The following is a 24,914-nucleotide window of genomic DNA, read 5'->3' as shown; positions in this document are numbered from 1 at the left end:
TGTTTTGGGCCTGACCCAACAGCGCTCGGCACCGTGTCTGGCCCAGGCCCGGGGGCTCCTGTCGGTGTACTAAAGTAGGGGTACCCTTAGTACCCCGAACTTGTGCACGGGCAGTCGCAGCATCCCCGCGGCAAGGCCTGCCAGGTCACCGCCAAGACCCTCCATGGTCCCTTTGAAGACCATTCAAGAACAAAGTACTCAAGACAAGACCCCGGCAAGAGGAGCTTGCCGGGAAGAAGGCAAGACCCCGGCAAGAGGAGCTTGCCGGCAAGGCCATCAGAAGTGTCCCAAGGCCCCGGCAAGAGGCTCTTGCCGGGAAGGCCATCCAAGGCATTTCAAGGAACTTGCCGCGGCGCGCTACGCGCCCCGACAAGGCCCGGTGAGCGACAAGCTCCCGGAAGCGACAAATCGACGGCCGCGGCAAGCCCCCACTCCACGCCCGCGCTCCAGCACGTCCACCCACGTGTCGCTCCGGGGCCCCTCCCGAGCGCACGTGGCAGGAGGCTATGCAGCTAGGGGCGTGCGGTGGCACGCAGGCGCTGACAAGACAACCATCGTGGCAAGACGGTGGCGTCCCTAGCGGTCCCTTTCGGTGCTGTCTAGGCGACACAGACGGGCATTTAATGCCCTTGTCCCCTGCCGTCAGGGTTAGGTATGATAACACTGTAGCCGCTAGCTGTGCCTACTACAGCACCTAGCTTTGCCTATCCACGGCACCCTTTCCATTTTTGCCCTTGGCCCCCGTTGCTCTATGTCGGTAACCCCTTGAGTATAAAAGGAGGCCCGTGTGCAACGTAGGGGGGGTCGGCCATCTGGAGAGCTCTCGCGAGGTCCAGCAATTTCACACACTCACGCTCGCTCCCGAGCTAGAAATCAATACCAATCCACAAAGCAGGAGTAGGGTTTTACGCATCCATGCGGCCCGAACCTTGGTAAATCGCTCGCGTGCTTCGCCTCGATTTACTCCTCGCATGACCAACCGCCCGCTGGCTTCGCCTCGATCTGCTCTTTGCGCAACCTCCGCCCCCCGCCGAACCAAAAGGGACCCGGTCCGCCAGTCCCATAGGTGCCCGTGGATCAGAAACCCCGGCAGAAAGGACCATCGCTCGTCCCTGACCGGCACTCATAAGGAAAGCAATCAAAGAACACCCCATGCTTCAAATTTGTCACATAACATTCACCATACGTGCATGCTATGGGACTTGCCAACTTCAACACAAGTATTCATCAATTTCACAATTACTCAACTAGCACACTTCTAATATTACCACCTTTATATCTCAAAACCATCTATCAAGCATCCAACTTCTCTTAGCATTTAAAATTTATAATCAAAGTGAATTACCATGCTATTCTAAAGGACTCTCAAAATGATATAAGTGAAGCATGAGAGATCAATAATTTCTATAAAATAAAACCACCACCGTGCTCTAAAAGAGTTATAGTTGTTGCTCGTCTTCATCCGTTCCGGCAACTCTTCCTTTTTCATGACCAATCTGTGGGATTTGGCAGTGCCCTGCTCCTGGTGATCTGTTCGTGACTTGTTGGGCGAGCTTGGTTTCTTTTCAGATGCAGCCTAGTGGCGACTATCTCCCATGTTCTAGGGTGAACTGCTCTCTTGTCAACGGTGCGGCGCCTTTCGAGCCAGGCAAGGAGGCAAGGGCCTTCTTTGACATTGGAGCTGGCGGATGTGTGGGGTCGGGGCTGCTGGCGATTAGGTGATAGCGTGTCCTGCTTCGTCGCTGGACGTGTTGATCCAGTGCGGGCATTCTACTTCTTCCACGGTGTTCTGATCACGTTGAGGACCTCTTCATCGCCGAGCAGTGCTTCTCCCTGACTATCTTTTTAGTTTGGTGTGTAGGAGGCTTGAGCTACTTTCCAGCGCATTTGTATCTTGTTGTTTTTCTTTACTTTCTTGTGTTGGTTCCGAGTTTGTAATCCTGGCCGGTTGATGACTTTGTTAATTCAAAGCCGGGCTCTTCTTGAGCCTTTGTTCCAAAAGATGTAGCGCCCACAACCTTAGCAAGGAGCACCCCTCTATATTGCGGAGGTAGAGTAGGTTAAAGATTTCCCCAAAATCAACATAGAATCTTTTCATAGGGAAATCAACGAGAAACCCGACACCTTGTGGCACATTCACTATGTACATACGAGCGTTTTCATTTGGGGTAGTAAATGTTATCTTGGCCGCCTTCCCTTTTCTCATAATGTCGTCATGAACATACCTCACGTCATACAACATAAGGTTGTATGAACCTATATGTAACATGGGTTGACCACAGTGATGAACCCTCGGGGACCTAGAAAGACTATACTCAATCTCCTTCTCAACCGGTTTATAGCTCTTTTGGACCAATCACTGACTCCCAGCATTAGGCGATTTAGAGTACTCAGTATTCTGAGCCCACGGTTTCCTGCCATTTTTGGGTGGAGGAGCTGGATCACCTCCGAGAGCTTCTTGGACCATTCCTTTCAAGGTGTTTGGGGTGACTTTGCCTTGCATGTACATCGCTCATCTTGAGTGTCGTATGGTGGAATAGATTCTTAGCCATGCTAGGGCTAGTCACCCCAAGAGTCATGCCTACATCGTACACATGATCATCCAAAAGAAATTGGAGCCTTCCTCTTGAGACTCATTATTGTACTTGATGGCAGCAACATCATTGTCGGGGGCGAAATCATTTGCCGCTACCTCGTCCTGATGACTACCTCCTGCACTACCCTGGCCTAAAGGTGATCATCCCAACGAAGGGGCATTTGTACGGACAATCGGCGGCGAGGGTGTTTGCTACAGGGAGTGTGCCCCAAAAAGGATTTGGGGTGCGTTAGGATCACAACCAAAACTTACCTTACCAATATTTTGGCTCGCCCATAAGATTTGGTAACCGTTTGGACTGTTGCCAGGAAATTGACGCGCCAACCACAGCCTGTGTACGCATGTGTAAATCTGGTTGTCCCGTTTTGTCATCCTGTCTTGATGGGTCCCATGTATACTTTTCAATTTTCTATTACTATGTGGTGGCAGCAGACCCTTTTGACAGTAATTAATTAATAGGCCCATCACACCATTCGCATGAGGGCAAACTTTGCATGGCTTCAATCCAAACAATACTAGTTTACTACTCCCTCTGTACCAGAATATAAGAACGTTTTTGACACTATGCTAGTGTTAAAAACGTTCTTATATTTTGGAACGGAGAGAGTAATTTTTTTGTCATGCCCTTACATTGGTCATACCAAAAATTTGGTGTGGCTGGCTGGGGCTCAAACCAAACAGCCCCTTGGTTCTTAGGCCACCTAAGTTGCCAACACGGGAAATGTATGAGGCTTAAGTGTCCGTCCTCATCTTTCCCTTGAGGTTGCTCAGGAGGGTCAATATCTTCGAAACCGCTAAGCACAGATAACACTTACATCCTACATAAATCTTCCGGCAACAGAGTGTTGTACATAATTTTCTATTTGAGCAAAACGATAATACCTGCTACAACCGCCGCTAATTGGTCATTCACGATGGCTTGGAGAGTGCACAGGGTGTCGCCTGCAAAACATGTATGCCTGAATGATTTAGAGACGGAACAACAAAACCATACATGGAAAAAGGTGTATGGATGTGAGTCGGCGATAATAATTACCATAAGGGCGTTTATATCAGCAGGTGACGCCCTCTGGCCCATGAAAGATACATATGGGCCGGTATGAGGTGCTTGATCAGCCCGTGGCTCCTTATCCAAGCTCGTGTTGGCCGGCGCCGAGAAGATATGGGCTTGCAGTGTTGAATTTATCTACCCTGATGCGATACTAATCCTCATGGCTGCAACATAGCTCGTGTTCGCCATTTCTTCAGCTTTGGCATGTAAACCCTTCTGATTCCCGACTTTCTATCACTTTCAGCCATTCAACCTCGGGGTCTTCCAGATAATGTGTGGCCCACCTATCATGATATCCGGCACCGGCCACATGACCACTCGGCGGCTCCGTCATCAAGTCCTTGCCTTTGACCACATGGCACGCCTTGGTCCGTGGGTTAGCCCAACTTGCAGACGACTCCGCTGAGGTCTGAGGTTTTGCGTAATACTTTGCCTGCAACATTTAAGTGACACCGTTTATAAATGTAATTGGTTATAAATAAATGCATTAGTACATAAAAAATGAAGAAATGAGTCCGGTTAATTAATTACCATGAGTTGTGACACTCTTTTTTTCTTGTCGTCCAACAAGACATAGTCATTTAATTGTGATCCCATTTGTACCGGGCCCGGACGTAATCGTTGTGGCGGAAATTTTTGAACTTACGATAGGGGTTTGGTTTGCCCGCCGCAGCTAACACGGCGTCTTGTCCCGTATCTTCCTCTTCCCTGCGTAACCACGACTTCCAAGGTGGTGGACACCAATGTTTTTGTCCTGCATATCTCTAACCCAATCTGCCATAGCCTATGTTTAGCCCTTTCAATACTAGATAATACCCCACGTGTTGCAGCAGGATGGTAGTGTAATAAATAATTTGTAGTTTGAAAGAGAGTGGCACATAGTAAAGAGGAAAAGAATAAGAAAATAAAAATAAGATATATTTTGCATCAGCAGATGGCTTGGATTTAATGTGTAACTCTGAAATCAACTTAGTACGATCAGTTCTCTAACCAAATTTGTAAAGGATCTTACCTTTGATCATCTTAATGAAAAGAAGACAATACATCTGATGTGTTGTTAATAAAAAAGTAGCAATTAATACCACAATACAAATTACATGTTTGCACCTCGAATAAACTCATAACGTTAATATTTCTCGGGTATGTGACTTTGCTGAACTTACATAGCGCTATATGTATCTATACCATAGATTGTAAAATAGACGCCATGACAATTTATGCTAGAAACAGTACAAAGGAAGCACAAGATTTAAGAGCCATGCCTGAAGGTTGTTTCTCCCCCCTTACAACAACTGGAGGTGCTGCAGTTGAATCAATAAATGTTGTGAGGAGTAAGTGAAGTGTGCACGCGGATGCCAACTAGGTATCCTAGATGAGGTGACACAATGCAATGACCTGCTCGCGTAGCAGATAGAAATCAAACTGATGATGAGTGGTGGAGAAACAGTAAGAGATGTGGGACACGCACATGCCTGACCCTGCTGGGTTGTATGACACTGCGGGAGATGGCGGCCCAGATGGCCTGATCGAGGTTGATTCATGGTGTTGTCCGTAGCAACATCCTCAACTGCAGTGAGCCTGAATGGAACAGCGGGGTTCATGGATGATCCAAATACATTCTACCATGCCACATGCTTTCATCATATCGAGCTCGACTACACATAATGGTATTTTCTTTTTCCTCATCTGGATGACACGTACACATTCATAGGCAACAAGCCTATCATCTGTAATTTGTCTTTCTAGTACAAACACACTTTGTTCTTTAAAGATCATGACAGGTAGAACAACCTTCAAACTGTTCGCTAGTACCTCCACTACAATCTTATATGGCACGTTGCACAAACTGATAGAGTGAAATTGCGTAATTAACTTCGATGAGTTTTTTTAGAAAAGGAGGCTGGCCTCCGGCCTCTGCTTCTGGGCGATGCATACGACCACTTTATTAATTATTCTCATGAGACCTTACAAAGTCATACAACAGTAAGACTAAAGCCACCATCTAAGCAACAACTGTCGCTACACCTATCCAATTGATGAAGGAGCGCTGATAGCCTGGACCTAATACCAAACAGACATCGCAGCCAAACCTAAACATCTAAGACCTGAGCTTCCAACCAGGACGCCTGCCTGGTATGGGGCGCCTAACAGTCCTTCGCACTCCTCAACCAGGACGCGTGCCGGGTATGAAGCCGCCGCAGCCACCTGCCACGAGTCCATCTTCAGAGCTGTACTGTTGCATCTACCGTGCCAGGTCTCTCTGCCATCGATGCCACCACGATGCCAGACAGCGTCGTCCTCCTGCATGAGTCCATCCTCCCACATCGAACTCCGAATCTGCACTGCGCCACTCCGTCAAGATCCGTTGCCATCAATGTATGGATGAAGCATCGCTCCACCAGAGAAACCGTCCGCTGGTCCCGCGAAGCAACGCGCAGGACCAAGTAGAAGGCCGAAGCGCACCGCCACCATGTCACCAGCAGGCCCGCCACCAAGAGTTGTTCCCAGCCGCTGCCTTCAGGAAGGAACACGACACCAGGGTGCCATCGACGCCCAGAACAGGGGAACAAAAGTTTTCGCCATAGCTCGAGGAAGAGGCGGAAGGGAGAGGATCCACCCCAAAGCCTCCAGGAAGGGGATCGGCGCCAAAGGCGTCGACTTTGGGGAGGCCGCCGTGCCAGCCAGGGGTTTCCACCAGAACCTCATCCGCACGCCAGATCTGCCAGGCCGGCAATAGAGGAAGCCGAAAGCAGCCGCCAAGGACCGGCGCCAGCACGGATCGGGACAAATCGAAGTAGGGGCGGATCTTCTACATGGAGCCATGACGGATTGCGAGGAGCCGCCACTGCGCCAGCGTCCGCAGCCCCCACGCCGCCCGCGCGGGCGTGGGAGGCTGCCTAGCAGAGCCCGCCGGCGCAGCCCGCCGGCTGCACCGCGCCCACCGGCCGGGGCCGCCACCTCGGGGAACCAAGGCCCTCCACCGAAGAGGAGGCGCCAGATCCCGCCGCCACCATCATTGGGGCCGAGCACCAGCGCCTCGGAGGCCCTCAGGCAGCGGCGGAGGGAGAGGAAGAGAGGGGAAACGCGGCGGCGGCGCTACGGTTGGCCCCCGAGTTGCCTTTCCAACATTACTCAGTTGCAATCTATGATCCCATCATATATATTTTAGACCCCTAATAGCTGGCGAACGTTCCCCAGAAAAGGATCACATTTGCGAATGTTTACCCTGGCAGTTTTAGTTATATAGGATGACAATTTCTTCAGAAGAGGGATGACAGTTAAACAAAAGAAGAAGGCAATCTTTCCCAGAAAAATGACACAGCATGATAACGATCCAATGGCTATAGGGGGATTTCCTAACTTTACCGTATATTTTTGTGAATAGGCTCCCGTAAATTTGTAACCCCCACACGACACGTTGAGTTCAAGCCACCAAAGAAACTCCCGTGCACGCATCTGGATCACACCGTCAACAGCATCTTAATCGAAGTAAAGTCTGTTTTAAACCTTGAACTCGTAGTGGTCATCGAAATCGAACCTTAAGCTTTTAATCCTTGAAATCAATACTCTATACTTATAAATCCCGGTCAACTTTAACCCTCGACCTAGCACCGAGGAAAGATCGATCTTGACCGGGATCAAAGGCTATTATCACTGACATCTCTATCCCACACTTCATATTTATCTTCAACCCAACACCCCGCCGGCCTCGTCCCCCACGACATCGCCCCGTTGACCTCACCGGCGGCGGCAATACCCGTCGTCTGCGAGCCTCAGGTACTGGCACCGCCACTGATGGACATGACATGTAGGTCCGCATAGTCAGTCAAAGAAACAAGTGATCCCGGTCAAATTGCCCTTTTCCTGATGCAACGAATAGGTCCAGGGTCGGCATAGGGTTAAAATTAACCCAGGATTATAGCAACTCCAATGGGGCGACTCATTTCATCCGTGACCGTTCATTTGGGTCGGCGCAGACAAAAAAACTGACCCGACGCGCCGACCCAAACGGACGCGCGTCCGCTTTCGTCCGCCTGCCGACCCATTCGTGGCTCATTTTTGAGCCTGATTTGTGTCGGCGCGGACACAAAACGGACGCGCGCGCTCGCCCTCTTTCCTCACCGGATCCGCTGGTCGGTGGCACATTGGATTCACACCCTCGCCCGCCTGCTACGCCGCCGACGCCGCCGACCATTTTTTCAGATAAAAATGGATACATAGATAATTCTAGCATACACAAATAAAAAGAAAAGACCACTACTCGTCGATTTCTGACTCCGACTCGGTAATGTCTTCCTCCGATGTCTGAATGTAGGCGTCAGCATACGCCTCGTCTTCAAAGTCCCAACCCACCGTTTCTCGTAGCTTCAGTTTCAATTGAGTTGCCTGCTTCCGCGAACGCTTGTCCTCCCGATAGGCAGCTCGCTCCCTCCTCCTCGTGTCCCTCTCCGATCTCAATTGCTTGTAGAACTGGCACTCCTCGACGATGTCCTGCGGGAAGCCTCCGCGTCACACCACCAAGGTTTCCACGTCCTTCTCTACAATGCCGAGGCGACGCTGCCGCCTCCGGTGGACATGACGATCCTCGTCGGTGAAAAGCCGCGGGAGAGGCGCCAGATCCTGCGCCCGCTGGCTCGACACATTGGGAAAATTCATATCCCGACGAGGCCTTAGGAGGCGCCACGCCGCCGCGTCGTGCGCGCGGGCTCCCTCCTCTGCGGTGTCGAAGGTGCCGAGGACGAGACGTTTCTCGCGAAACCAGATATCGGCGGAGAAGCCGCCGGAGCGGCGCTCGCGGACTCCGCGAAAATCCGAAGCGCTCAGGCGGCGGATCGACATGATGGCGCAGAGGCGGCGAGAGTGGGGCGGCCGACAGAATGTGGAGGGAGCGTCTTCTTTATAGCGAGCGTCGGCCGCGGCACGCGCGCGAACCTTTCCCGCGCGCGCTAGGCCGCTTTCCCCGCGCGCTGGAGCGCCAAAACCAGGGCGACGACATGATGTTAAAACACGCGCGGTCATGAAATGGGTCGGCCTGTTGGACGCACTGCCGACCCAAAACTAAAAAAGGGCGGACGGCGGGCGGACGACCGACCCAAGCGGACAAAAAGCAGATAAAAACGCCGTCCGTTTGGGTCGGTCCGTTGAAGTTGCTCTTAGTGAGTATATGTTAAAAAAAACCCAGGATTAGTGAGTACGGGGCGTCAACTTCAGGGATTCAACATTCAGGGTTCGACTTCTGCTATCTCTACCAGTTCAAGGTTAAAAGTAGACTTCACTCGATCGACCGCCAATTCGCCACCATCAACGTGTAGCGGACCCAGTTAATCCACACGGCTCACCCATCACATCCCAGTGGGAAACGCGGACAAGTCAATTTCCCACGTCGCGCTTTCCGGGGTCGTGTTCCCTCCGCAGCGGCCGGGAAGGAAACTTCTCGGAGACGGTAAGCAAAACGCGCGCGCCACGAACCGACCCCGACCTGGCCGACCACGCCTCCTCCGTCCCGCTCGCTCCCGTATAAAAGCCGCCGGCTCTGGTTGATGTCGTCGTCACAATTTGAAAAAAAACTCACCGGCGGCCGGCGCGCGCAGCACAAGTTCGTCGACCGATCCGTCGGGCTGGCCCAAGCTTCGTCGACGTACGCTACGTGTACTCGCGCCATGGACGCCGCCGCGCTGGGTGGCCTTGATGATCTCGACTTCGACTTGGGTTCTCTGGATGGGTTCGAGTGCTTCAACTTCGACCTGCCGGACTACCTCACCAAGTTCTGCGCCGGGGACGGCGACGGCGAGTGCTTACTGCCCGACGTAGCCGATAAGGAGGGCGATTCGGGTGTGGATTTGGGTTCTCGTGACGGTGACTGTGGCGGCGACGTAGGGAGGGAGAGCTCGCCGGACTCCGTGCTGACGGATGACGGCGCGCCGCCGTCTGAGTCGTTGGTGGATCGCGAGGACGGCGAGATGTGGGCCTACATGCGCGATCTGGAGAGGTTTCTCTTGGAGGATGACGGCGAGGCCGGAGGGCTGTTCGCGGAGAAGGATCTTGCCCCCGACAACCACTTCTTCAACAACCTGGTTGTTCCTTACGTCGAGCCGTCGACTGCACCCGAGGAGTTTGCGGACGGCGATCACTTCTTCGGCGATCTCGACGACTGTTACGCCGAGCCGGCGACTCCAGGGAAGGATCTCATCGCCGGCAACTACTTCTTCAGCGATCTCGTTTACATCGAGCCGTCGACTGCAGGGGAGGATCCCGTTTCCAACGGCTACTTCTACGATGCTGCTGTTGTGGACGACGGCTGCGTCGAGCCGGCGGCCAACGCCAGCGTGGAGGATGCTGCATCGGCGACGGAAGAGGAGGATGCTGCTACCGGCGAGTACTACGACGACGACGACGACGACGAAGCGTCCTCGAGGAAGCGGGCAAGGTACGAATGAATTGAATCGAGTTTTCATTCATTCATTCATCCTGTGCTAAACTGCTAATTGCAAGTTTAGATGCTTTATCCTGGGCCATGGTAAATGTGCAGAAATGGAACAAACAACCTGTACATAATTAGCAGTGCTATTAGATGATGGAGAAATTCCGTTTCATGGGAAATTAACTCGAATTTGTACTATATATCTACGTGCTTGGTCTTCCTTTTTCTGAAAGTACTTAATCATATTTTCCATTAGGCCGCTTATATATAATACTTGTAGTTTACTCTGTTTCCATTTGCTTCTATGAGAAGGATTATTATTTGCAACAAATTTCAATTTGATGAAACTTGTTGCTGATATTTCCGGTGCTGCCTCAGGCAGAGAAAGGGCACCGCCGCGGTGCCACGCGAAGCAGAGCTCCGGGCAACGCCAATGATGCATGCCATCTCGTTGATCGGGTGCCGGCGCCTTGGCCACCACCGGTTGCCTCCCTGCGCCACAGTGTGCATCTCGGCCTGATTGATCGATCCGCCTGCAGTTCCGATCAGTTTGGGGAGAAAAAATAGCTCTCGCCGCACGCACGGGGCCTGCCACAGGTATTCAAACCGGTAGGTGAAAATTTTAGAGGAATATGGCATTTCCTGTGTGTTTTTTAATGATTTTTTACCTCTGCCTGCTGAGGTCCAAGTCCGATGCATGGCCGAACCGAGGGCTGTACCACATTCCATGCACAAGAAAATAAAAAGGCAAACAAGTTTTCACGAGGAAAAACTCGTTACTATCGTTTGTGTTTTCTATTCGTCCTGATGGTAATGGTAAGATGCATGACAGAAATGGAACAAACAAACGCGTTATTATGATAGCGATAACACCGAATTTTGCCAATTCGGCAGTTCGATCTATGATTTCACATTCATGGACGTTGATAAGATCCTCCCATTTAGTAGCACTTTAGGATGACATAGCCTTAACGTTAATAGCGAGGTTCAAAAGTGAAAAGGCTTGCGGTGGATACCTAGGCACCCGGAGACGAGGAAGGGCGTAGCGAGCGACGAAATGCTTTGGAGAGTTGAAAATAAGCATAGATCCGGAGATTCTCAAATGGGTCAACCTTTTAAACCGCCTGCTGAATCCATGAGCAGGAAAGAGACAACCTGGCGAACTGAACCATGCTACATTGTTTGTTGTACTTGATTTGAAATTGGGGTAATCAATGGCGATGATGATAAAACTTAGGTTGTTTCTCAAAACATCTGCCTAAGAGCTTTTCGTATTGCCAAGCTTGAGAGCTAATGCTGCTAATTCGATCCTCGGATGTCCGAACCACTGCGATTTTACCCATTTGAATCTTTTTTTGTTTCTTTGTCATCTTGGTTTTAATATGATAATTTGTGAATATATTTGCTTGGCATACTTGAACATAATTGAAATTGGGGTAATCAATGGCGATTGTGATCAAACTTAGGCTTCTGTATAGCCTTAGAGCTTTCGCCCTGCAGATGCCGCCTTAGAGCTTTCGCCCTGCCAGGCTTGAGAGCTAATGCCACTAATGTTTTCCTTGGATGTACGAGGTATGATAATTTTATCCATTTGAATCTTTTTGTGTGTGTGCTCTATCATCTTGGTTTTATTATGATTTTTTTTATTATACTTGCTTGGCATACTAAACGTGTAATGCCCTCGATGCGGCTATAGCTCCCACGTGTTGAGGCACGACTTAGAGACATAACCGCATTGAAAGCAATGTCGCAAGTTAGGCAATCATTACAACATCCCATGTAAAGCATAATAAAAGGGGGAGAAACATAGTTGGCTTACACTCGCCACGTCATATCAAAGTACATAAATAACATCCATCATACAAGCACTCATGGCCCGACTACGGCGCCAAAATAGAAGAAAACCCAACATGCGACAAGGCCCTGAATCAAACCCCAACTAGGCACCACTACTGATCATCGGGAAAGGAAACATAATAACGCTGAGAGTCCTCGTCGAACTCCCACTTGAGCTCGTACTCGTCACCTGGAGCGGAATCACCTGGACCTGCATCTGGAATTATAGTATCTGTGAGTCACGGGGACTCAGCAATCTCGCACCCTCACGATCAAGACTATTTAAGCTTATAGGAATGGATAAGGAAAATATATGTGGAGCTGCAGTCAGCGACTAGCATGTATGGTGGCTAACTTATCCGCAAAAGAGAGCGAGAAGAGGAGGCAAGGCATGAGCGATAATCTAGAGGAACAACCTGCGCAAGCATTACTCCAACACCGTGTCCACTTCCCGGACTCCGCCGAGAAGAGGCCATCACGGTAACACACTCAGTTGATTCATTTTAATTAATTAAGGTTCAAGTTATCTACAACCGGACATTAACAAATTCCCATCTGCCCATAACCGCGGGCACGGCTTTCGAAAGTTCAATCCCTGCAGGGGAGTCCCAACTTAGCCCATGACAAGCTCTCACGGTCAACGAAGGAATAGACCTCCACCTGAGACACACCGATCAGACTCGGCAACCCGGTACAACAAGACAATTCGACAGGTTAAAACAAGACCAGCAACACCGCCCGAATGTGCCGACAAATCCCGATAGGAGCTGCACATATCTCTTTCTCAGGGCACACTCAGATGAGCGCTCCATACAACTAAAACCAAACCTCGAGTTTCCCCGAGGGGGCGCTGCACAGGACTCTAGTTTGGACCAACACTCAGAGGAGCACTGGCCCGGGGGGGGGGTGGAAAAGGCTAGGTGGCAAATGGTAAGACCAATGTTGGGCATTGCTGCAAAAGCTTTAATCAAGGCGAACTATCAAGGGGTTCCCATTATAACCCAACCACGTAAGGAACGCAAATCCGGGAACATAACACCGATATGACGGAAACTAGGGCGGCAAGAGTGGAACAAAACACTAGGCGAGAGGCCGAGCCTTCCACCCTTTACCAAATATATAGATGCATTAAGATAACATAGCAACATAATGATATCCCCAACAAGTAAATAAAAGATGTTCCAACAAGGAACGGCCTCCAAACTTCACCTGCAACTAGCAACGCTATAAGAGGGGCTGAGTAAAGCGGTAACATAGCCAAACAACGGTTTGCTAGGACAAGGTGGGTTAGAGGTTGACATGGCAATTAGGAGGCTGACAAGCAAAAGGTAGGCATCGTAGCATTGGCATAGCAAGAGCGAGCAAACTAGCATAGCAAAGATAGTAGTGATTTCGAGGGTATGATCATCTTGCCTGCACAGTTGTCAGAGTTGACTGGATCCTCACAAGCAAACTCAACGGGCTCCTCGGTAGCGAACTCGTCTCCCGGCTCTACCCAACAAGACAAACAAACAATAAGGATACAATCAACCACGTGCAAGACCAAGCAATATGATGAAATGATGATATGCTATATGGAATGCGATGCGGGATGCAAAATGCAAGATATGACAGGAAATGCATGAACCTGGCCTCAACTTGGAATTCCAAGGGTGCCACTGGATAGAGGGGATGAAATCGCTTGAAAACGATATAAAGATCATTGGAATCGGAATTACGGTTTGGAAATGGCAAGCGTTTTAAGATATGACACCGGTCTGCGATTTACAGCAAGTAGGCATCTAAATGCAATGATATGAACATGCTACAGCCACCAAACAAGACAACAAAATACATGGCAGGGATGCACACAAGATGCTTAACAAAAGACTAGCACTGGGCCATGGCCAATTCATCCATTATGAGGTTCAAACAAGCATGGCAAAAACGCAAATGCAAAACAGATTCCAGACTTAGTGAAATTAACACTAGTCTAAAATTTCAGATCACGAAGCCCTCTTCGGAGCAGCAAAACAACATGATACATGACCTGATTAAGACAAGTAAGAACATGGCATGGAGCTACTCAACAAGCTTAACAAAAGTCCCAAAGTGACCTGGGGCCAAAAGGGATCACAAAATATATTAACGGGCACACGAACATAGCTAAAACACAGTCAGTTTTCAGACTTGGTGAAAACTGAGACATGCTGAAATATAACTCACGAAGGCATGTAAACGAGCTCGATGCACTCACCACGGTGCAAGTCATGGAAAGGCAGGCATACATCCATTATGAAGGCACAAAATACAAGCTATACATGGCAAGAACAATGGCATAGCATGCAAGGATCAACTACAACAACGCCGGCAAAATCGCAAACGAGTTGACAATCTGCCCAGATTCACCATGAAGCAAAAGTAGAGCTCGATTGGCTCAAGGTAAGGTGCTCCATAATTGCAAACAAAGACATGGATGGAGAGAGCATAACATGATTAACAAAACTCCTTTACTGATCATCCTCAAAAGAGGCACGGATCATTAGGAAACAAGCTGAACATATGGCATCATGAACTAAAATATCCCAGACTTAGTGAAAACAACTAAGTCTTTGAAAACAGATTTCCCGGGTGCCTCTATTTGCGAGCTTGCACAAGTCATCACACACATCCTAAAAATGCATGGGTTGCACCTCTGGAAAGAAGACAAAATGCTTAACAAAACATATGAAGGACTCACAGGCATAGCATGCACATATTAATCATGGCAAAAATGACAAAAGTCTAAGATGAACTAGCAGATCTGACAATCAACTCATGAAGCCTCCTTCTTACAGCATTTTGGGCATCAATATGAACTCAAATGAAAATGATGCAATGGAATAAAATGATGTACTCGTCGAGGCGAACATTTTGATATACTATATGTCCAAAACGGAGCTACGGATACAAAGTTACGGCAGGTCAAAGTATGCATAAAAAACTAGGGTTAGGGACGAAAGTCAACCAAGATTCAAAATATCTCAGATCTGGATCCAGATTTGCACGCGGTTCGAGGTTCGCCGGAACAGGAGCTTGAGACCGCCGGACTTGGGACTTGCCGCGGAGGAGGGGGACGAGGCCGACGAGGGGTGGCCGGATCTGGCCCGGACCTTGCTTCGGCCGGCGGAGGACGTCGGGCGGCCGACGGCGGTGGTGGCTTCGGCCACCGGGGACGCGGGGCGAGGTGGCGCGGCTCCCGGAGTTGACGGCGGCGGAATGGCCCGCGGTGGCGGGCGGCGGCTCCGGCCACCGGAGCCCGAAGAGGCGGCGGCGATGAAGGAGATGCGGGGCGCGGTGCACTCGGGCTCGTGGGGGCCCTTTCTGGGCCTCCCGGGCCGGCGGCGGGGTGAGCAGGCGCTGCCACGTGGCGGCTGGCGATAGGCGAGGGCGCGGCGGACGTTGTCCGGCCGGGGGCGGACACGTCCGTCGGCGGAGGTTTCTGTTTTTTTTAGAACTAGGGTTTCGAGAGGGAAGACGAGATCTGAAAATGGAGGGGGTATATATAGGCATAAGTAGAGCTAGGAGAGTCCAAATGAGGTGCGGTTTTCGGCCACGTGATCGTGATCGAACGCCCTAGGACATGGAGCAGAGTTTGGTGGGTTTTGGGCCAAATTTGAGGGGTGTTGGGCTGCAACACACGAGGCCTTTTCGGTCCCTCGGTTAACCGTTGGAGTGTCAAATGAAGTCCAAATGGTACGAAACTTGACAGGCGGTCTACCGGTAGTAAACCAAGGCCGCATGACAAGTCTTGGTCCAATCCGGAAATGTTTAATCCCCACACACGAAAGAAAGCTAGAAATGACCACCGGAGGAGAACGAAGCGCCGGAATGCAAAACGGACAACGGGGAAAAAAGCTCGAATGCATGAGATGAACACGTATGCAAATGCAATGCACATGATGACATGATATGAGATGCATGAAAACGAAAACAACACACGGAGACAAAGACCCGAACCCGAGAAATAAATATAACTTAATGCCGGAAACGGCAAGAGTTGTAGTACAAATAGGAAAAGTTATATCCGGGGTGTTACAAAACGCTTGAGAACTAATGCGGCCAATTCCTTTCTTGATGTCTGAGCCATGATGATTTTGTATGTCTATCATCGTTATTATGATATTTTTCTGTTTATACTTGCTTGTGGCATGCAACGACAAGATTTGGTGCCAAGTACTAAACAAGTTGTGGTTATTTATATAGAAAAAGAAAAGAGAGAGAGAGAGAGAGAGAGAGATGTTCAAAAAAAAGAGAGAGAAGGGCATGGATTCACTTGACAGGAAATATGAAAAGGAAAATTATGAGCCGGCAAAAGGAAGGGGACGCGATTGCTGGGAAGACTGAAGCCCCAATCGTGTGTCAAAGATTGCCGTGTCGAGGATTCTCGACCCGTCTCATTTCCCCCACAAACAAATCTGCTACTCGAGTGGGCGCCATGCCACCCTCGGCGCACCGCAAGCGCCGCCCTTCGGCCGCAACCGCCACCAACAAGCGCCGCCTCGCCGCCTCGGAATCCTCCGATGTCTCCTCCTGGGGTCGCTGCTTCCCGGAGACCTGGTCTGCCTGATCGGGTGGCGGGCGCTGGCCGGCGACCTGCGCGACTACGTGCGCCTCCGCGCCGTCTGCCGCGAATGGCGCTCCGCCACCGTCTCCCCGTGCGGCCGCGGCCTCCACGACCCGCGCTTCCACCCGCGCCGCTGGATGATGCTCCCCGAGGGCCACGGCATCCACCCCCGGCCACCGCAAGCTGGGCGGGCAGATACGCTTCATCAGCCTCTCCACCGGCGCCATCGTCCGCGTCCGGCTCCCGCTTTTCAGCAACCACTGCGTCCTCGACTCCGTCGACGGGATCCTGCTGCTGCAGCGGGACGAGAACACCGTCGTCCGCCTCCTCCACCCCTTCACCGGCGACATTGCAGACCTCCCTCCGCTCGCCACCCTTATAACTTGGTTAACACCCACCCAAATGAAGATGTTCAGCTGGAACGTTCTGAGGACCGTCGGTGCTACCGCATTCACAGTGAGCGCAGATGGAGTCGTCACCGCCATGATTGGGCTCTTCAAATTGGGACGGGTGGCCTGTGCCACCACCATGGACCAGCAATGGAGGCTCTCGACATGGAGCATATCAAATGGTTGGAGGCCACTGTCATTCCAAGGCAAGATGTACACCTTGCACACTCCCACAAATGGCAGCGAGCTGCAGATTTTCCGGATTGACTTACCAGGGCACGGGGAGAAGGAGGACTTTGATAGTATCTTGTGTTATCTACCGGCGCCTAAGTTGATTGCCACATGTCTGGCAGGCAAACCTTGGAGACCTTTTTACTACTCCCTCCGTTCCATAATACTCTCTCCGGTCCTTTTTACTCTCCATATTAGGTTTGTCCGAAGTCAATCTCATTCAACTTTGATCAAGTTTATATACAAAATTATAGACATTCACATAACAACACCAATATCATTAGATTCATCTTGGAATATATTTTCATATTATATTTATTAGATATTATAGATGCTAATAATTTCCAATATAAATTTGGTCAAACTTAGCAAAGTTTGACTTTCGGCAAATCCAATGTGCAGAGTAAAAAAGACCGGAGGGAGTATAAGAACGTTTTTTAACACTATATTTTGGGACAGAGGGAGTACCTCGCAGAATGTGATTCCGAGATCCTGGTGATCGGCTGTTGCCTTACAGATTCATTGGACGTTGAGGTTTACAGACTATCTGACATCATCCAAGACAGGATTGTCCAGTGTCTGGACGTAACGAGCATCGGAGGAAATGCTCTCTTTGTTGAAGAAAGGGTCTTGAGTGTCAGCAGTAGAGTGCACCCCACCATTGTGGGTGACTCTGTTGTACATCTCCATCGCAAGGAGTTTTATCTTGGGCATTACCAACTTGCCACTGGGACATGGTTGCCAACAGCGGATGGGTGTGCCAGAGGTGGTGTACCGAGCCCTTGTAGCCTCATCTACCATATCTTCACCTGTTGCTACCGTCCGACTTGGTGAGCGATTCGTTTTCGTGCTTTGCTGTTACTTAATTGGAGCCTATATATGCTACTCCCTCTGTAAACTAATATAAGAGTGTTTAGATCACTACTTTAGTATTCTAAACGCTCTTATATTAGTTTACGGAGGGAGTACTTGTTGAGCTGATTGTTTCCACACATATGCCATGCTTGTAGGAACAAAGGGGGCCTTCTTTATCAGGGTAATGTGCAACCTAGTTGGAGAGTGAAGAGAAAATGGCGTGAGGGGGTGAGTATGATCTGGACTGCCTCAATGGTCGCAAACTTATGAGTAATATCATATCAGTAGGGCAAGTTTATCTTTTGACTTTTGATTAGATTTGAGATATACAACATAGCATTCGTGATTGCACAGACATAAGTTGCTACAATTCTTCTTTGTATTTACAACTAGTGAAATAACACTCTGTAGATACTAGCTACAACTATAGTCATTGGAAATATATGTGGTATGTATTGAATTCATGCACCAGCCAACTCATCCAAAAGTCCGAACTGATGGAGAAAGGCGGGTAATATATTTCAACACTCCCCCTCACGTTTTAGGCTATTTTAGTACTTAGACGTGGGATTGATGTAGGCCGCAGAATCGTTTTATTTAATACTGCGTTGGCAGGGTCTTGAACTGAAGACCTCTTGGCTCGGATACCATATTGAATTCATATGCACCAGCCAACTCATTCAAAAGTCCGAACAGATGGAGGAAGGCGGGCAATATATTTCAACAGTATGATCACCATTTGTGATATGAATTGTGCAATCAGCTTTTGTTTGGGCCAAATTAGCATGAGAATTTCCCCAAAACTTCTTTTTTCGAGAAAACTGTCACGGACTCTGACTGCATTGTAGTATTGAATATAATCGGGGCAAAATATTTACAATAGGAAGTGTTACAACTTTGAAGCCTATGGCCGAAATGGAACTCAATTTGAACTGCGTAAAAACCTCAAAGAAATAATTTTATGGTCCTTCTTGACTTAATCAACCATGAATTCCTGGTTGAGCAGCACATTGTTGAAAAACTTACTGTTTCTGTGCTTCCAAGTACACCAGGCATGCATCAAGCATGAAAACCTCAAAGACAAAGGGGCACTGGAAATTTTTGTTTCCCCTGATGCATCATCTCTGCTCTGTCTGTCTGTCATGCCCAGCCGTAGCTGCCAGATTACACCCATTCATTGCCCAACAGGTGTTGCTGAAAGCACACTGAAGAAAGAAGTGTCTTGATGTCTCCTCTGTGTTCACCAAATCCACACTAGAGCATCCTTCTTGATAGCATTTACTGTCTTTTAATCTACCTCTCCGAGCATCACAACCCCGTGGGGAAGTCTCTCCTTAATTAGCATGCATGAGGAACTATTCTGATAACCATTGCAACATGATCACTTTCATCATGTGTGGTTCTTGGTTTGTCACTGTTGAGTTTTGTTAAAGAAGAGACATATGTTGCAAAAAAAAATCTGCACCACAGTCTCTATTACAAATATCTCCTGTAACAAGTCCTCTATTGCAAAAAAATCTGCAACACAACCTATGTTGTAAAAATGGTTTATACAACATAACTTATGTTGCAAAAATGACAAAGGAGAGAAGGACGGTTGGTGAGGTTATTCCAGATCTAACGGCCTGTGAGAGGGCGGATCTTTCAAAAAGATTCACCGGCTGACACATAGCACGTCCCATCTTCTTTTTCTTTTTTTAGATAAAATAAAGGACAGTGATATTTAGCAACAGTGTGCCCGATAGGAAATTTACCTTACCATACCTCTCGATCACCCGCCAACTAATCAGGCCGATCACCCCGCCAGCTAACCAGGCCGATCGCTGTACAAGGCCCAACAGAAAATGCCATCCTCCCCCCCATGACGCACTTTCCAGATCGCAACTTTCCCCTACCCCCCTTACCTCCTACGCAAGTATACCCTCTGTCACCCTCCCCACCACCCACATGCCCCTCCCCACCACCCACCCGCCCCTCCCCCCTACACAGCTGCTCAAAATCAACACCAAAGACCTACCCCTCCTCCAAATCTGGATCAACCCAGAGCAGATCATCAGGGAAGCGGTGGAAATTACCAGGGATACGACGAAGAAATCACCAGGCAACATCACCTCACCCTGGTAAGAATCAAGACTCATCCAAAATCTCCAAAAAATTCTGCTTAATACAAAGACTTACCCCACCCCCCTTCCAATCTATGCAAAAATTACCATCCTTCCACCTCATGGAAACAGAATAAGCAAACTTCTCTCATAATTCTGCCTATTGCAGTGACTTACCAATCAACTAAGTGCAAAATTACCAGCCCCTCGTAGTTTTTGTTACCAACTTTATGCAACATAACAGAGTACCCCCAAAAATACCCCATTCCCTTGCTACAAAAAACATAGATTTTCTGTCTACCATGGAAAAATAAAGACAAATAAAGGAAAGAGAAACCTTTATTGACCACAAAAATCATTCTCTCATACAATGGAAGATGCATTGCAAAAAAGGTTCATTTTTCAGTCTACAAGAATGTTATACTGCATGAAGTAAACAAATTATCAATCTGTACATAGTAAAAGTTATCATCCACTTTAGCTAAGTACTAACATTGGATAAAGAAAAGTGGTGGCTTTTAATAGAGATGCTCATATTGTACTGTAATTGTCATGTTTAGTGTTCTTTCCAATCACCCCTGCGATTCTTGCCTTCAAACAACTGTGTAAAGAGTAAACAAAACAATGAGTTTAAAAAAAGAGTCAACACGTGTAAATGTATACTAACGTGCAAACATTAAAACAAATCAAGCAGGAGTGGATAAATGGATGCTAGCAGAGATAATGCAGAAGATGGAGGAGAAGGGAGAATGCATGGAGAGGACGATGCAGCGCGCACACCAAGCAGCAATTCTGCATACCCAAACATCATGGGAACGGGTAAAATTACCAACATTATTGTTTACATATCATCATGGAATGAAAAACCCAGTCTTATACTTTACTATTGAAGTGGGTTTGAAAATTACCAGCATTGGTGCACACATATTACCAGGTCCAAAAAATGCAACCAGGTTTTTAGGCAGAAAGAATACTTTACTATTGAAGTGGGTTTGAAAATTACCAGCATTGTTGCACACATATTACCAGGTCCAAAAAATGCAAATTACCAGGGTTTTTGAGGCAGAAAGAATGCTTTACTGTTGAAGTGGGTTTGAAAATTACCAGCATTGGTGCACTCATAATACCAGGTTCAGAGAATGCAAATTACCAGGGTTGTTTAGGCAGAAAAGAAAGATACATTCACTGAATCTTCAGAAAACTACCATGATGGAAAACTGTTATTTATCATGTAATATTCCACTAATCTACCAGGCCAAATTGCAGGTGCTCGGGCAATCAGCGCAAACAACAGCTTGCCCAATGGTGGAACAAGTGCACATAGTGCTGGAACAAATGCAAGCACAGGAGCTGGGAGCCTTGGAGAGCAGACAATAAGCGAACCAGCAACTCCAGAATCTGCTGGGATCGATGTTGATATGGAAGGCAGCAACATGGAGGCATATTCTGTTGGGTAACGTACTAATTTCAAAAAAATTCCTACGCACACGCAAGATCATGGTGATGCATAGCAACGAGAGGGGAGAGTGTGATCTACGTACCCTTGTAGATCGACAACGGAAGCGTTAGCACAACGTGGTTGATGTAGTCGTATGTCTTCACCGCCCGACCGATCAAGCACCGAAACTACGGCACCTCCGAGTTCTAGCACACGTTCAGCTCGATGACGATCCCCAGACTCCGATCCAGCAAAGTGTCGGGGAAGAGTTCCATCAGCACGACGGCGTGGTGACGATCTTGATGTACTACCGTCACAGGGCTTCGCCTAAGCACCGCTACAATATTATCAAGGACTATGGTGGAAGGGGGCACCGCACACGGCTAAGAATATGATCACGTGGATCAACTTGTGTCTCTAGGGATGCTCCCTGCCTCCGTATATAAAGGATCAAAGGGGGGGTGCGGCCGGCCAGGATAGGGCGCGCCAGGAGGAGTCCTACTCCCTCCGGGAGTAGGATTCCCCCCTTTCCTAGTTGGATTAGGATTCGGGAGGGGGGAAAGAGGAGAGAGAGAAGGAAGGGGGCGCCGACCCCCTCTCCTTGTCCTATTCGGACTAGGGGGGAGGGGCGCACGGCCCAGCCCTGGCCACCTCTCCTCTCTTCCACTAAGGCCCACTAAAGCCCATATACCTCCCGGGGGTTCCGGTAACCTCCCGGTACTCCGGTAAAATCCCGATTTCACCCGGAACACTTCCGATATCCAAATATAGGCTTCCAATATATCAATATTTATGTCTCGACCATTTCGAGACTCCTCGTCATGTCCGTGATCACATCCGGGACTCCGAACAAACTTCGGTACATCAAAATGCATAAACTCATAATATAACTGTCATCAAAACCTTAAGCGTGCGGACCCTACGGGTTCGAGAACAATGTAGACATGACCGAGACATGTCTCCGGTCAATAACCAATAGCGGAACCTGGATGCTCATATTGGCTCCTACATATTCTTCGAAGATCTTTTATCGGTCAGACCGCATAACAACATACGTTGTTCCCTTTGTCATCGGTATGTTACTTGCCCGAGATTCGATCGTCGGTATCTCAATACCTAGTTCAATCTCGTTACCGGCAAGTCTCTTTACTCATTCTGTAATACATCATCTCACAACTAACTCATTAGTTGCAATGCTTGCAAGGCTTATGTGATGTGCATTACCGAGAGGGCCCAGAGATACCTCTCCGACAATCGGAGTGACAAATCCTAATCTCGAAATACGCCAACCCAACATGTACCTTTGGAGACAACCGTAGAGCACCTTTATAATCACCCAGTTACATTGTGACGTTTGGTAGCACACAAAGTGTTCCTCCGGTAAACAGGAGTTGCATAATCTCATAGTCATAGGAACATGTATAAGTCATGAAGAAAGCAATAGCAACATACTAAACGATCGGGTGCTAAGCTAATGGAATGGGTCATGTCAATCAGATCATTCACCTAATGATGTGATCCTGTTAATCAAATAACAACTCTTTGTCCATGGTTAGGAAACATAACCATCTTTGATTAACGAGCTAGTCTAGTAGAGGCATACTAGTGACACTCTGTTTGTCTATGTATTCACACATGTATTATGTTTCCGGTTAATACAATTCTAGCATGAATAATAAATATTTATCATGATATAAGGAAATAAATAATAACTTTATTATTGCCTCTAGGGCATATTTCCTTCAGTCCCCCACTTGCACTAGAGTCAATAATCTAGATTATACAGTAATGATTCTAACACCCATGGAGCCTTGGTGCTGATCATGTTTTGCTCGTGGAAGAGGCTTAGTTAATAGATCTGCTACATTCAGATCCGTATGTATCTTGCAAATCTCTATGTCTCCCACCTGGACTAGATCCGGGATGGAATTGAAGCGTCTCTTGATGTGCTTGGTTCTCTTGTGAAATCTGGATTCCTTTGCCAAGGCAATTGCACCAGTATTGTCACAAAAGATTTTCATTGGACCCGATGCACTAGGTATGACACCTATATCGGATATGAACTCCTTCATCGAGACTCCTTCATTTGCTGCTTCCGAAGCAGCTATGTATTCCGCTTCACACGTAGATCCCGCCACGACGCTTTGTTTATAACTGCACCAACTGACAGCTCCACCGTTTAATGTAAATACGTATCCGGTTTGCGATTTAGAATCGTCCGGATCAGTGTCAAAGCTCGCATCGACGTAACCACTTACGATTAGCTCTTTGTCACCTCCATAAACGAGAAACATATCCTTAGTCCTTTTCAGGAATTTCAGGATGTTCTTGACCGCTGTCCAGTGATCCACTCCTGGATTACTTTGGTACCTCCCTGCTAGACTTATAGCAAGGCACACATCAGGTCTGGTACACAGCATTGCATACATGATAGAGCCTATGGCTGAAGCATAGGGAACATCTTTCATTTTCTCTCTATCTTCTGCAGTGGTCGGGCATTGAGTCTAACTCAACTTCACACCTTGTAACACAGGCAAGAACCCTTTCTTTGCTTGATCCATTTTGAACTTCTTCAAAACTTTGTCAAGGTATGTGCTTTGTGAAAGTCCAATTAAGCGTCTTGATCTATCTCTATAGATCTAAATGCCCAATATGTAAGCAGCTTCACCGAGGTCTTTCATTGAAAAACTCTTATTCAAGTATCCCTTTATGCTATTCAGAAATTCTATATCATTTCCAATTAGTAATATGTCATCCACATATAATATCAGAAATGCTACAGAGCTCCCACTCACTTTCTTGTAAATACAGGCTTCTCCAAAAGTCTGTACAAAACCAAATGCTTTGATCACACTATCAAAGCGTTTATTCCAACTTCGAGAGGCTTGCACCAGTCCATAAATGGATCGCTGGAGCTTGCATACTTTGTTAGCTCCCTTTGGATCGACAAAACCTTCTGGTTGCATCATATACAACTCTTCTTCTAGAAATCCATTCAGGAATGCAGTTTTGACATCCATCTGCCAAATTTCATAATCATAAAATGCGGCAATTGCTAACATGATTCGGACAGACTTAAGCATCGCTACGGGTGAGAAGGTCTCATCGTAGTCAATCCCTTGAACTTGCCGAAAACCTTTTGCGACAAGTCGAGCTTTGTAGACAGTAATATTACCGTCAGCGTCCGTCTTCTTCTTGAAGATCCATTTATTCTCAATTGCTTGCCGATCATTGGGCAAGTCAACCAAAGTCCATACTTTGTTCTCATACATGGATCCCATCTCAGAATTCATGGCTTCAAGCCATTTTGCGGAATCTGGGCTCACCATCGCTTCTTCATAGTTCGTAGGTTCATCATGATCTAGTAGCATGACTTCTAGAACAGGATTACCGCACCACTCTGGTGCGGG

At 48.2% G+C, this 24,914-nt stretch overlaps 2 protein-coding genes and 1 pseudogene across 3 annotated transcripts; 2 read left to right on the top strand and 1 right to left on the bottom strand.

Annotated features, from left to right (window-relative positions):
* Window positions 1-8,156: 8,156 nt before the first annotated feature.
* On the bottom strand, window positions 8,157-8,486 carry LOC147986951 (ethylene-responsive transcription factor 3-like). Its single transcript, XM_087542215.1, has one exon. The coding sequence runs from the start codon at window positions 8,484-8,486 to the stop codon at window positions 8,157-8,159; it is 330 nt and encodes a 109-aa protein (XP_087398341.1).
* Window positions 8,487-9,195: 709 nt separating this feature from the next.
* On the top strand, window positions 9,196-11,551 carry LOC125534194 (uncharacterized). Its single transcript, XM_048697471.2, has 2 exons — window positions 9,196-10,074; window positions 10,447-11,551. Exons 1-2 carry the CDS (start codon window positions 9,308-9,310, stop codon window positions 10,586-10,588), a joined length of 909 nt encoding a protein of 302 aa, XP_048553428.1. The 5' UTR covers window positions 9,196-9,307; the 3' UTR covers window positions 10,589-11,551.
* A 4,809-nt stretch (window positions 11,552-16,360) lies between these two features.
* Window positions 16,361-18,428, top strand: LOC147986950 (uncharacterized; annotated as a pseudogene). Its single transcript, XR_015615445.1, has 2 exons — window positions 16,361-17,939; window positions 18,120-18,428. The product of XR_015615445.1 is annotated as an uncharacterized LOC147986950 (transcript).
* Window positions 18,429-24,914: the final 6,486 nt, after the last annotated feature.

Source organism: Triticum urartu, chromosome 2A (genome assembly GCF_056163025.1).
Source record: "Triticum urartu cultivar PI428250 chromosome 2A, HENAU_Tu73, whole genome shotgun sequence".
NCBI lineage: Eukaryota > Viridiplantae > Streptophyta > Magnoliopsida > Poales > Poaceae > Triticum > Triticum urartu.
Note: the sequence above shows the minus strand (reverse complement) of the source record. Positions and strands in the feature narration are given on the sequence as shown.

Excerpts from the sequence above, each read along its gene's own strand:
- LOC147986951 (XM_087542215.1), bottom strand. The coding sequence starts at position 8,486 with ATGTCGATCCGCCGCCTGAGCGCTTCGGATTTTCGCGGAGTCCGCGAG.
- LOC125534194 (XM_048697471.2), top strand. The coding sequence starts at position 9,308 with ATGGACGCCGCCGCGCTGGGTGGCCTTGATGATCTCGACTTCGACTTG. Across the intron at positions 10,075-10,446 it reads TCCTCGAGGAAGCGGGCAAG|GCAGAGAAAGGGCACCGCCG; the intron begins GTACGAATGAAT and ends GTGCTGCCTCAG.